Raw genomic sequence first — 13,426 nt, forward strand, 5'->3', positions numbered from 1 at the left:
TGTTCCACTTATCAATGATAATTTCAAGTGTGACAGATTAAAGTCAGTTTTAATCTTCTGATTATTCCTGTATTTTTCCAACAGGMTCTCTGAACTTTCCTCTCTGGCTATGCAAACTGTAACACCTATGGAATCCCATGAGTCTGCAGGATCACTCAAACCACCTGTCCCTAACTCTACAAAGTTAATTTACACTACTACAACATCTATCATAGTCACCTCAAATTTCCCAAGGGAAATCAGTGTTGAATTTAGACAGAGAGGCAGATTTATGAATTTCTTTCTTCTTTCTCTTCCCTCTCAGCAGAAATTAWCTCCATTTTCTGGCCCACATCCACTACTAGAATCTCAAGTATCATCACTGCAATCTCCTCCAAAGAGACACAAAAGCACTATCCCTTGTGAAAGCTGTGGCTGACTTTCCTATGGAGTTCATGATGAAGCAGGAGGGAGTGTTAACTTTAATTTTGTTCCCCCCATTATATTTCTTTCCAGAAGCTGGCATTAAACTACAGTTGGACACTTCTCATTCCATTCCTCTCCTATTAGAATTTTATAACATTAATACTGTAGTTTTTATTTAYTGTACGTAAAGAAATCTCTTTGTAGGCTTCCCTCAGAGACACAGCTGTGTGAGTCATCAGGAGTTGGAAAACCAGAAAAGTGTAGATATAAACCAGCATTTCACATCTGCCATGAAATGCTYCTGCTAAAACAGCAAACTTACAGTACCTTATGCAGATATAGATACCCAAAAGCYTACTAGTGCTTCATGGTTTCATAACCATAAACAGGACCCATCCTACACAAGTGACAACACTCATTAAAAATCAAAAACTTTAATTTTCAATATGGTATTGAGCAAAGCATAACTGTTTAATTACCACTAATTATGAAATATGCGAACATGCTCTTCAAATTTGCTAAAGGTTTTTTCTCTTTCGTCCTTCTAAGAGATGCTCAGTTCTGTTTACTCAAGGTTCTGCTATTTCTTAGAAACATCAACCAAAATTTGAGGCATTTTTGCTAAATAGGTATAACATTGAGAAAYGACATTAAACATGCAAATATGGAAATCAGGGTAGGCACAGCCATCATTCCTCAGTGCATGCAACACCACAATGCCACTGGCAYCACAACCTGTTTTTAAACACTCCCACCAGCCTTTCAGAGGCACCATTGCCACTTGCATACCCAGTAAGAGTTAAGGAAGAAAAACCAGAAAAACAGTTTTCTAYAACCCCTTCTTGTCACTCCCAAGCAGAAGCTACCCTGCTCATTAGAGRAAACACAGATGGACAATCCCACACAGCCACTCTGAGATCAGGCAGGGCACAATGCAGTGACATGACACACTCTCCCAAAGAGCATAAAATCCTCCAAGAGCCATTTCTTAATGAGCACAAGTACCATAAGAGGAAACATTATTGTATCAACTCTTTCAGTATTACTTTAAAGATGCTTTTTCTTCTTCACAAGTTCTTCCTGCTTCTAATGCAGTATTCAAATGTATAAACTATTCCCAGGAAAGCCCCTACAGAATTATCAAATAACAGTGTATCTGATTGATTTYCAAATGCATTTAGAATGTTACTGTAACCATGGTATTATACAATTAACTCAGTATTTAATTTTTCGGCTCTTTTGCAGTTACACATTAACACTCCATAGAAAGTGTCAGCTAACACAAATCTCAAGATCAGCCACCTGAGGTTTTATTCAAGACAGAATTTTTCACTGGCTTCCACTTCTAATCTGAGTAATATCAAAAGGAATCAAAACATGAAACCAGAGGAAAATGCAAGCCAAATAAATACAATGAGTTTTTAATAGACAATATATGAAGCATCAATATTGCAGCTGCATTTTACCCCACAGGAAATCTTGATGATTTTCATCTTCATAAAGAACGGCAAATTATCTTATATTAATGATGTTAATAGCTCCTTTTTTTTATCTAGTTTTATTTAAAGCATCAGATTCTGAAGTGTTAGAACAACTAAGATTGACATGAATGGCACAACCTGATCCTGTTTTCCGTAAGTTCCAAAAACTGATTAAATTTATTTTTCCAACTAAGATGGTGGAATCCCTGTTAAGCATTACCTGAAGAAACTCAAGAATTAAACATTCAGGTCCCACTGGAGGCTTCATGACATTAGATTGCTTGAAAGATTCCAACATCTGTGTCTTGGTTCTTTCACTCACTACAGTTATGGAATTTCTGTAAATGTGTCTTGTCCTGACGCTTTCAAACAAGGCTACAAATTTATTAGACAACCTGGTCTTCCAAAATAAGGGAATTACAAGAGAGACATAGTAGATAAATTTCCTGACTGCCTTTTCCTCGATTTAAAAAGAACAACAACAACAACAACAACAACAACAAAAAAAAACCACCATATAAACCCCATTAAAAAACCCAAATTCAACTGGTTTTGAAGCACACACCAACCTGCAACAAAATGGCAGTTTTATGCTGACTTTTCATCAGGTTGTTGATGGATTCAAAGAGTCTCCTCATAGACTCTTCAAATTCTGTTTGTTCTTTGCCTTCATATAATCTGTTGAGAGATGAATCAAGTTATCCTTTCAGAATCAGAGTTTCATCATCCCAAATATAACAGATTTAACATTAAATATATATTTCAGAAGTTGATCCAATATTACATACGTAAACATTTCCCCAATGGTTTATAACTGCTATTCACTGTGATGTGTAGGAATCCCACAGTTTGAACACTACATAACTACTTGCAATTGTTTTAAAAGCCTCTAAAGCATGACACCTCCCAGATTTGAGCTTATGTAAGTCATTTTACTTCCAAACTAAGTTATATGCCAAAAAAAAAAAAAATTGATTATTTTCCCCACTACAACTGATCTACTCTAGGATATTTTTCACAAATTATCATTATTTCTGTCTTTTGCTGCTATTGCCACTTTTTAAGAGCTATTTTTACTGGCCCCATTAACCAGTCTGCTTTTTCAAAAAAGTCTCTATTTGACATTTAAAAGTTTAAAAGTGCATTTAAATTGAGCTCACTCCATTATCTCCCCATTCCCTGTCCTAAAGTTTGAATCTCTCAGATTATCTCTCCTGTATTGCTCATATTGGTTCTTAGCACTAAACACTGCCTTACATAAACAGTAAAAACACTGGTGACATGTGAAATATGTGAAACAGCTGTCGAAAGTTAAAGTAAAACAAGCTAAGAAAAAAGCCAAGATGACAAGAGAGCCCTGATACTGTGAGCTAAGTGCTGCCTCTTCTGCTCCATCAGAAGAGAAAAATCTCTTTTTAAARTTATGTATTACAGTGTCATTCGCTTTTCTTTTCAACTTGAAATGTAAGACTGCCTACAATAACAATATTTTTCCCATGAATTTAGAGATTCAGATCTCTAGTTAAGTAGGAGTAGATACATGCATCTAATCACCTGAATATGCAACACATTGCAATAMCCTAGTTTGTAACAGATTGTCCAACGTACACTTTTTGCTGTGAGATAAAACAAGGGATTAAAATGGGGACCAAAGTTCTCTCTCTGCCTTCTGACCTTCAGCCAGACARGAAATTTTCCATAATCCTCTATACAATGGTTGCTTCCCCAAAATTCTAATGTCCCCTTCTGCCATGACACTTCTGATAAAAATATAAAGCTGTATTCTGTTATTCTGCTCTCTGAGCATCATCTCCTTCTTTACAGCTTTACACCTTGTTTACCTGCATCCATTCCTCCAATAGGAAGTTCCTAGGGACAATAATATTKCTAAGGTTCTATCTACAGCAGCAAATACCTTTGGAATCTACTCCTATTTCAACCAAAACTTCGTAATTCAGCAAGTAGATTTAATTTTACAAAACTGTAAATCTTCATGGATTTCCTCACCCCCTCACCCCCAATAGGGAGTGGGAATAACAGAAAAAAATTGTAKTATAGCTCCCACTGAGCAAAAGACAGGTAGAACAGAACATCCTCCTGTTCTGGTGAATACCAGCYACAAACACAACACCCATTMTCCCTACTGGCCTGAGGTTGCCAYTGCCTGGCTTCTGCCCCTGCTTTCYTTCAGTCACAGAGCCAAGGGACATCAGAGCAAGCTGTGGGGGGAAACCAGCTCAGGATAAATGGAAACAGGTGAAGCAGAAAAGAACTGAGAAAAWGGGTCTGTGGTATATGGGGAGAGTAGTTACCAGTGTGTATTTTTCTCCTTCCACTTTTCATCCCCTTTGTTCTCCTATCCTTTTCCCCTAAACCTGAATACCACTTGTAAACATTACACCTCCTCTGTTTGCCTGAGCTACACACATCCAGTCCACTGAGCCTTCCCTGTAAATTCCTTAACAGGAGATCAGAAACTCTAAATTCATTTGGGCCATGATCACTGAAATGACACTGTTCCCTGCCCAGTCTGAGGGGCTGAACGCCGTGTTCTCAAGGACAAGTCTCCAGCCTCCAGCCATCTGTTGCCACGTTTGGCCATCCTCTGGTYTTAGGCCAAGCCACCTGACACAAAGAATAATCACCCTTTGAAACCTGCTGCTGTTACTAAATACATCTCTGGAACTTACACTGAAAATCAGAAAGCAGAGTTTTGAATATTCCCTCTCCAAAAAATATCTCAGCCATATCTGTATTTTAGACCACTTGCCAGCTTTTATGTTTTATTTGTAAACAAAATTAACTCTCTGTTCTATAATTAACTTCTCCTTTTTCTCAGGTCTCCTTTTATTTCTGATGTTAGACAGCTAATTAAAAGGCAATATCTGAGTACTTACTGTGAAAATAATGACCTTGATCTAACAATGAACTTGAAGACATATTCCAGTGCTTTCAGAGTTCTTAGGATAGGTTCACATTGCTCCCCTCGGCTGGAAGTATCCAAGTACGTCTTCAGAACAGTCATTAATTTCCTGAAGTTTAAAAATATTTTTAAAAATAAATTTGATTATTAYTTTTTAAATTATTTTCTTTCACTTTTTGGCCACTCTAAATATAAGTTCATGCTTGGTCAAGCACATACAACAAAACAGACTGCATGTATTTCTGCATTTATCTTGCACAAATTCTGTCAGTATAAACAAACAAGGAGCAAATTCTTAGCTGCACAAGCAAGAGAGCAATATGAAATCCCAGGAGAGCAGCATGACCTTACAGTCCTGGAAACACCTTTAGAGAAGTTTGTAATACACATGCACAAGGTAACACAAAATATTACTTCTGCCTACCTACACTGAGCAGTGATTAAAACACCACTACATGCTCCAATTAACTAATTAGCATGTACATATTACAATATTCCAGTACACAGCAATTTATTGAAAATATTTATTTTATTGAAACACTTCCTTACTTTACATCTAAAAGCAACATTTTGCTAAACACAGAGCTTGCTACAAAAGTGTAGAAGATCATATAAAAGTCCCTTTTTTATAATTATAGAATCTTCTTAAATTATTAAGCCAATATTAATGATGTAATCTTAACRTACCCATAAGAACTAAGATAAGGGTGGTGGGGTTTATCTCCTACATCACTACAAAAATGGAGACCTGCCCCAAACAAAGCCAACAATGAATTCTGTAACTAATACACCTCCCCAGCTTAACTCATATTTCAGGACCAAACTACTGTGCTTTCAACCTCTCAGCCTCCTGGGCATTACATCCATTGTGTGTTTCCATTTACTCCTTTTTAGAGCTTCTCTGAGGTGGAAAAAAATTTATCCAACTTGTATGTAAGGTGAGTCCACTCTCAGAACTCTCTAAAAGCCAGGAGAAAGGATTACTAAATAGGAACTGAAAATATTGATAACAGCTTGGCCAACCAACCATATCATAACATGGTTATAATATGTCTGGGACACAGTATTTCCTTCCTGCTTAAGAATTGATCAACACACACTTGCTTTTTTAATAAATGATTCTGGAAACAGAGTAAATCTTCCATGATACACATTGCATCAATAATGCCAAGAAAACACATGATGTTGGGAACAATCATAAACATCATTATTTTGCCTCTACCATATCGATTAAGTCATCAGAACCTCCCAGCCAGGTAAGTTTTAGAAATATTTTATGCAAAAAGGCTGTCCTGAGAGGTTCTGTAACCTTCCTTCTCTTCTTTCACAGTAATACAAAGCATTAAATTACATGTGCTTATTACTCATGGAGTAAGAGAGGATTAAAGAAGAGCACATAGTTTGTGCTTGAGCATTCTGAGCCCACTAATGCTCATTTCAACTTTTTAGACATGTGAGAAATGTCTGATTTTGCCCTGCTGCCTTTCAACTCTAGGAAACTCATGCTCTAGTGCATGATTTGTGTGACATTTCCCGTTGGGTTAGAACTGATGCAAATTCAGCACAGGCACTAGAAGATATTCTCCATTATTCCAAACCATCAGCTCAGGTCTTCCATGTACAATTCATATTGCAAATTAAATTTCTGTTTCAATCTGCCACTCCATTAAGCTTACAGAACAAGACATCAGGTAGATTAAAACCTAACATCTATCCTGCTACAGCACATCCCAGAGACCAGCACCAGCTGAAGATGTTACCTTCCTTCATTGTGCAGGCATTTTATCCTACCATCATCTGCAAAAGCCTATTCTAAATAAAGTAGGAATCCAGAATTAAATTTAGTTTATAACATGCCTTCACAGTTTTTATTCTCTTCTATGAGTCCATATCTTCCCATCTGGGCATGATGTGGAAGCTCCAAAAGTTGAAAACAAATAAATAAATAAATTAAAAACTCACCACAAGTCCATCCAGCTGCTCACTGGCCTGATCACGTAACAAATACTAAAACTCCATTTYGCAGCAGGACACATAACAAATACCAAAATTCCAGTTCACTGCACTGAAACCCTCTTGATGTAAAATCAGACTAAAATGCATATGAAGACTTGACAGCTCCCAAACAATTCTTTTCCCCTTGAGTTTTCTTGTGAAAAAATACGTGGAAAGCTATGTAAATGGGTTAAGGACATCCTCAAGTCCTCACCCGAGGCATTTCAACTTGAGGCCAGGGATATAAAGGTGGAAGCTTTACAGAAAGTATCTTTTGATAAATTTGACAGGTTGCAGGTGAAGTGCTCAGACACAGCAAAATCCAGGCAACAGAAAATAAATGCCAAAGCATCATTTAACCCCAAATCATTTGCTATTGGTTCATTAATTCCACTTATAATCAAATGTGTCTCAGARGCAGATAAGCAAACAGCAGCATCAAAACAACAGTCACCACTAATTACATCAGAAAATTCAAAAGCAGGATTTACTTTATATTATGTGATGGTGGAGTTTTAGGGAAAAAAGAGAAAGAAAATGAACTTACTTGTATGCCAATGTTGCACTGAAATGCTGTTGGATATATGCTTCCAAAACAGTGTTAAAGTGYTGAAACTTTCGGTCTGCAATGAGCCCTATGATATAGATCTAAAATGGACAAGGACAAAATTAGCCAAAGTTACATTTCAAATTTAAATATTACTTTTCTAAAAATATTTCTGAGAAATAACTATTTAAGTTTTTAAAGAAATTTGATTTTCAGTCAATTAGTAATATTCCCCTGTTCTACAAAGACTTTAAGACTAATTYCCTGAAATAAAAAGCTTGATAATTTGTTCAAAATAATAAGGTTCTTTATTTTGGCAAACAAAATCATTGGTGCTGGTTCTTACCAAGGCATCAAAGACAAGGATGTCATACTCATTACTGTGGGAGTATTCCATCATGATGTTAAACAGGGCATCCAATGTATCCTGGAGAAACTATAGAACAACATGAAAGGACAAACTTTCACTTTCATGAAAGGTAACAAATACAACTTGAAAACCTCACAAGAAAGTTTTCTGATGGTACACTTTGTTCCCCTCAAGTTAGAATTTTACTACGTTTACTGAAGTATCTCTTAAATTCAGAAAATATTTTCAAGGATTTAGGCTCTAGTTACTTTAATTTTAAGAACCTACATGCTCAAACTCATGAGCAATCAATAATACATGCCTAGCTCAAAGCTTATGGAAAAGATAAAAATATTATATAAATGACATAACTTGTTAATGCTGCATTCCCAGTTCCTTAGTGACACAGATTAGTAGTTGCTATTTTCACATATACATTATGATTAAGAACTCTCTTCCTGCTTCTGTGCTCTGATTCAAATTCTGCTCAAAATCAAAGAAAATACCTCGGTGACTTGGGACACAAATCTTTGGTTAAAAAAAATCCACTCCTCTTTCTTCTTTTTTTTTTTCTTATTTTAAATTATCATTCCTGTTCTCGAGAGAGATATCTAATGTTTGTGTTTAAAGACACAAATGTAATAGTCTCTGCCATTTTCCAAAACAATAGCAATTTTTTATTCATATTATGCTCATTAAATTMAGAAAGTGCTTTGTTAGGTACAAAGCACTTCTTGGTTTTCATATCAACARGTAAATTAATATTAAGAACAGAAAAGAAAGCAGTAGGAATTGTTAGTGATATTTCAGATAGAGAAAAGGAAACAGATGAATAGAGATTATGGAAAATATTTTAACACTTCACCTCCTGGCAGTAATCTTGCAAATTCCCCAGCCCAACAATAGTCAAYACCAGAGATATTTGAGATCAAAAAGTAGAAGAAAAGCTGGCCAGCACTGTGAAAAACCTGTCCAGGTGTTTGCTTTCTTKCTCCCTCTAAGGAAGAGCTTTGCTCATGTCCTTTGCAAACTAAYAAAGGCATTACACTGTATGAAGGGGCATGAAGAATAACTATTATTAGAATAGCTATTTAAAGATATACCTTCACAACTTCCTCTCCATCCACGATCTTCAGCTTTTCCAGGTKCTCCTGGAGGAGCTCTGGCTTCATGCGCCATTTCAAGAGGCCCAGCAAGCCCACTAACAGAAAATAAATGAACAGACATTAAAATTGAAAATGTGATTTATCAATTTGYGCAAATATCTTCTTTCTTGAGTTCCCACCTGTTTAGAAGATACATACCATTCTGAGTTAGCTTTGTAGAACAAACAAGGGTTGAAATGCAAAATACATCTCGTGAGCTGACTGAAAGCCCTCCAACAGTACTTGAGCTCCTGACTAAGGTCCCTCCTTTGTTTTCTGTGTACTGACGTGTAAAAGGCAATGTCAGATAAGCACCAGCATCCTCCATTTTTTTACTGTCCCCCTGAAAAAAACAACAGACCATTCAGATTTTGCACAACTGGATTTAAAATTAGACTTCTTTTGTACTTTCTAGAGAAGTAAACAAAACTAAGGTGTAGGAAGGGACTATGAGGGGTGACACAAATGGCAAAGCAAGAGCCAATCTCTCATTAAAATGTCAGTAGGGAGCACAACAGACTATTGAGTATCAACTTGAAGACTGTACACATGATAGAGACAACATGATTATGATGTCTGCACCCAACTTAAAAGCAGAAAGCAGGACTGAGTAAGGAAAGAATAGCAGCACTATTGTGGTATCCCCATTATAACTTTATACCTGGACCTTGAACATTAAAGATCAGGGCATGGTAATATTGTATTCTAAATCAAGCAGTAAGCTGCAGTAACTAAATGACACAGAATATGTGCTTTTCAGTAGAATGAACAATACAAAACCAGAGAGCCAGTTTTTCCCTCCTCTCTTTCATCAAGCTGTGGATTGTGCCACAATCCCATAGATCTGGGTCTCACCCTAGGATTCCCCAGACAAGAAARTAGTTTTAGACAAAGGCAATAAAAATCATGCTCCACACTGTTTAGAGAACTCAGTTTTTCTTTAGCAAAACTACTCCAGAAAATATCCCTGATGAATTTGAGCTGTCACTTAAAGCTACAATGTTGTGGCAGATATGGCTCAACTGCAGACCTTTAGTMTACAAATGTGCATGAACAAGAAGCTGCAAAAACCATAATCTAGAAAGACTTTTTAAAGTTTTGAGGTTTTATCCGGTTCAGTGGCTGCAGACATGCAGTTTCTACTTCCTATCAAACAAGAGGTAAGGTTGAAAACTGACTTTAAGGGACCTAGAGAGACAAGAGGCCAAACCCTCATGCAGCAAAACAGCAGTACTAATATCTATAATTGTATCATGCTTGCCAAATAATTATTTCCCAAATTTCTGGAAGCAAAAGAAACTCTTGATTTCCTCTTTTTGGGACAAGTCAGACAGACAATGGGAAAAAGACTTGAAATTTTATCCRAAAGTCTCTCAAAAAGATCCAATGCCTAAAGACGGTTTAAACTTAGCAGTTTTCAAATTAWTTATTTTGAGAGGCCAGATGTATGACTGCTTTAAACACTTACAGCTTACAATTACTGTTTTTAATACTAGAATAGGCAAGCATATGTCAGAAAATCTGTCTGTTTCTCACAACCATAAACTAGGTCAACTCCATTTAGCATTTCTCATCCATGCTGTCACTTCAGAAAAAAATTACTGAGCTGATGYAGAAACGAATTAGGTGGAATTTCATAACCAACATTAACCACACAGTCCTACAACATGGTCATTATTTTCCTYCTAGTCTCAGCATTTATCAGTGATAGTTTCAATGAAGACAAGATAAATAACTATACACTGCCATTAATTTCTTTTGGCTTGCCTAAGCAACTTGATTTAGTTGCATGCCTCTCACTTGGCATTAGTGTTACAGCAAACTTGTTTACTGGAAAGAGTGCTGAGAAATAASTTAAGTTTCCTTTGTATTGGAAGTGATTTCTGGTTCTTAGTTCCTGCTAGACACCATTTTCCAAGAGGGGAACAAACAAAACAAAGGTCTGTTCCCTGCTTCCTTCACAAAATCATAAATGCTGCCTGTGTCCAGCCAGGGCTAGCTAAAGCGAGTCTTCATCTCCAAAACCAAATTGCTGCAACTTTCACTTTGGTGAGAGCAGTTTAAAACAAGCATTTTCCTAAGACTGCATTCCCACACTGTTCATTTTCCTAAGATTACATTCCCAGGTTATTCATGTGACAAGATCCTAAACGGATCAAACATTTCCTCACCTCCAGCTAGAGGAATGGTGCCTACCCAAATACAGTGCTGCAGCACAGCTTTCTCTATACTACAGAAGGCCAAACGCACAAATATCAGTAAAAAGAGTAATCATCTCTCACTGTGCTTAGATAACACCTTTGTGTCATTAAAATGCAGAGCAATGTGTACTGTAACTTGGAACAGGTTACAACTTTTTATTTGATTCAGATGAAAAACATAGTATTATCTTTGATAGAATAATAAATCWGTCTAACACTGAGTAAATATAAAATGCAGTCAAAGACAACAGTGTGAGAAAAGATGTCTTGTAAGAGAAAGAAATAAAGAAATCTGAGCCCATACCTTTAGGACTAACAAATCATGGACACCATCTTGAAGAGTTGTTCCATCCTCCTTCATTAGTCTTATATAGGCCATTGCAAAATTCTTTTCTCCCTTATCTTTAGCTGCAAAGCAAAASATTTTGGGTTGACTACCCATCAACAAATTAAAATTCACTGAAGTAAATATTCCCTACTTACATTCTTGAGTTGACCTGTGCCTGAACATGAAGCGCAGATGAATCCTTTGCATGTCTTCAATGGGGACTGCTACCTTTTGTAAAATCAGAAAATAATGAGGAGAGTTATGGGATGTGGTTTCAAGTGTAATGAGCTCCTATCTTAGAATAAACAAGAACCACTTCTGCTGGTCCCATAATGCCTTTCACAGGCCATTTAAAACTGTAGAGCCTGATCCCAGYAGCAGAAGTGGTGGCTGATAAGCAATGATCTGTTAGACTCTGCTCAAAGTCTGGCAGCAGCAAAGAAATAAAGCCCAGAAAGCAGTGAGTTAATGCACACAGGGGTTTGCACGCCAGAAAATAAGCACAGTGCAGTCCTACTGCTCACCCTGTTAACCACAGAAAACAAAACAACACCTCTGCACTATGCAGCTTCYGCATTTCAGATGCAGAAATTGACAACCAATTTATTAAACACACAAAAAGGGTACAAAAATTCCAGCAAAATTAATTGACTATATTTTTGTGGTTACATTTAGTGTAAAGCTTGAGGGGRATCACAGAAACTTGCAAGTGTTTTATTATTAAAGCAATATACTTTAGGACAAACATGCAACAAAAAAGGCCAAGTGCATGAGAAAAAGCACGATCTCTCATTATCAAGTTTATAGTTCTAAAAATTTAAGGACTTGCACACCTTTATGTCCATTTACAACTTCCCTTTACAAATCTTATGGCACAACTCCTTAATAAACTATGCATTTCAACAGAATCTCCTGTTARTGATCCTGTACACAGAACTGAATTACAGGATAATTTTAAAAAGGAACTAGTATAATAAGCAATAAACAGAATGGCTCAGTGTTTTCAAMACAAGAAATAGGCTTGAAATCACACTTCTATTCCCTCCCTGTCCTGCACCGTAACAGGTAACACTCCTTAAGGCAATAATTGCAAGCTTGTCATACAAGGCTATTTTGTCTTAAAAAAGCCCACACAAGCCTGATACTGCTTTATAAGAGCTGTTTGTGGCAGCTTCTGGGCATTTTCCAATCATAGACATTAAAGCTTGATTAGATAATTATTAGTGTGTCTCTAAAGAGAAGCAAGACAGTTTTTCTCTTTTTGAAATCTAAAGAGGGGGTGGATGTTCTCATTTGAGTTTTGGTTTGCTGTTGTTTGTTTGTTTGTTTGTTTGTTTTTTAATTGAAGCTCTTCATTTCCATTGTTTCATCATAACAGAACAAATGCAGTATTTCACTTTTCATGAGCCCTGTTAGGACATAAGGTTATCTAAGATGATCTCATTTGTTTTGCTGAGCAAAATCTACACATCATTTTCTAGGCCAAATTTCAAGCCTCAGTGATCATGTATCTCTAATAACTGATGTATGACTAAGACTCCATCCTTCAGCTACAGTCAGGGACAAGATGTTTTTTGGAAGAAGCTGATGCTGTGCAACCTTTTACTGAGGCATTAAGGAGTGAAAAAAAGAGAGGAAAGCACCCACGCCATACCTTCAGCGTCTCCATCCAACGCGGCTGCTTGACCTGATAGTAAACAACTGATCTGTACTCGCTCACGGGCTTGTCCCCCGCTCCCAGGCAAACAGCATTCTTTGAAAAAAGAGGGAAGAAACAATGCTTAGTGCCTCAGTAATTTGGGTGAGTTTTTCTAACTTGAGCAAACCCAAAGAATCACCAAAGAGAGTTTCTTTGACAGTCCCAACCCGGGAATTGTGCCCCGGCCTTGGGACATGGCTTCTCCTCAGTGCTCCACTTCCCGCCCTCACAGCGGGCTTGGGTTTGGATATGGCATCCTTCAAAATTAAATAATAATGACAGCACCAACACGGGGGAAGCACTAATGTGAAGACACTGTATTTTCCAAGCCTCTGAACATAATGAAAATAAAT

The 13,426-nt window shown here is 36.9% G+C and overlaps 1 protein-coding gene across 1 annotated transcript in view; it reads right to left on the bottom strand.

Moving 5' to 3' along the window:
- Nucleotides 1-13,426, bottom strand: part of DOCK2 (dedicator of cytokinesis 2) — a 153,912-nt gene that overhangs the window by 118,009 nt on the left and 22,477 nt on the right. Inside the window, exons 15-23 of the mRNA XM_057378678.1 lie at nucleotides 13,029-13,127; nucleotides 11,530-11,602; nucleotides 11,351-11,454; nucleotides 9,005-9,188; nucleotides 8,804-8,901; nucleotides 7,698-7,787; nucleotides 7,352-7,452; nucleotides 4,784-4,918; nucleotides 2,456-2,564 (exon numbers count right to left, since the gene is read on the bottom strand). Coding sequence (XP_057234661.1) covers nucleotides 2,456-2,564; nucleotides 4,784-4,918; nucleotides 7,352-7,452; nucleotides 7,698-7,787; nucleotides 8,804-8,901; nucleotides 9,005-9,188; nucleotides 11,351-11,454; nucleotides 11,530-11,602; nucleotides 13,029-13,127 — 993 coding nt within the window. The remainder of the gene's footprint in view (nucleotides 1-2,455; nucleotides 2,565-4,783; nucleotides 4,919-7,351; nucleotides 7,453-7,697; nucleotides 7,788-8,803; nucleotides 8,902-9,004; nucleotides 9,189-11,350; nucleotides 11,455-11,529; nucleotides 11,603-13,028; nucleotides 13,128-13,426) is intronic.

This window comes from Malurus melanocephalus, unplaced genomic scaffold (genome assembly GCF_030028575.1).
Source record: "Malurus melanocephalus ecotype Western Australia unplaced genomic scaffold, MMel_1.1 scaffold_370, whole genome shotgun sequence".
Taxonomy (NCBI): Eukaryota; Metazoa; Chordata; class Aves; order Passeriformes; family Maluridae; genus Malurus; species Malurus melanocephalus.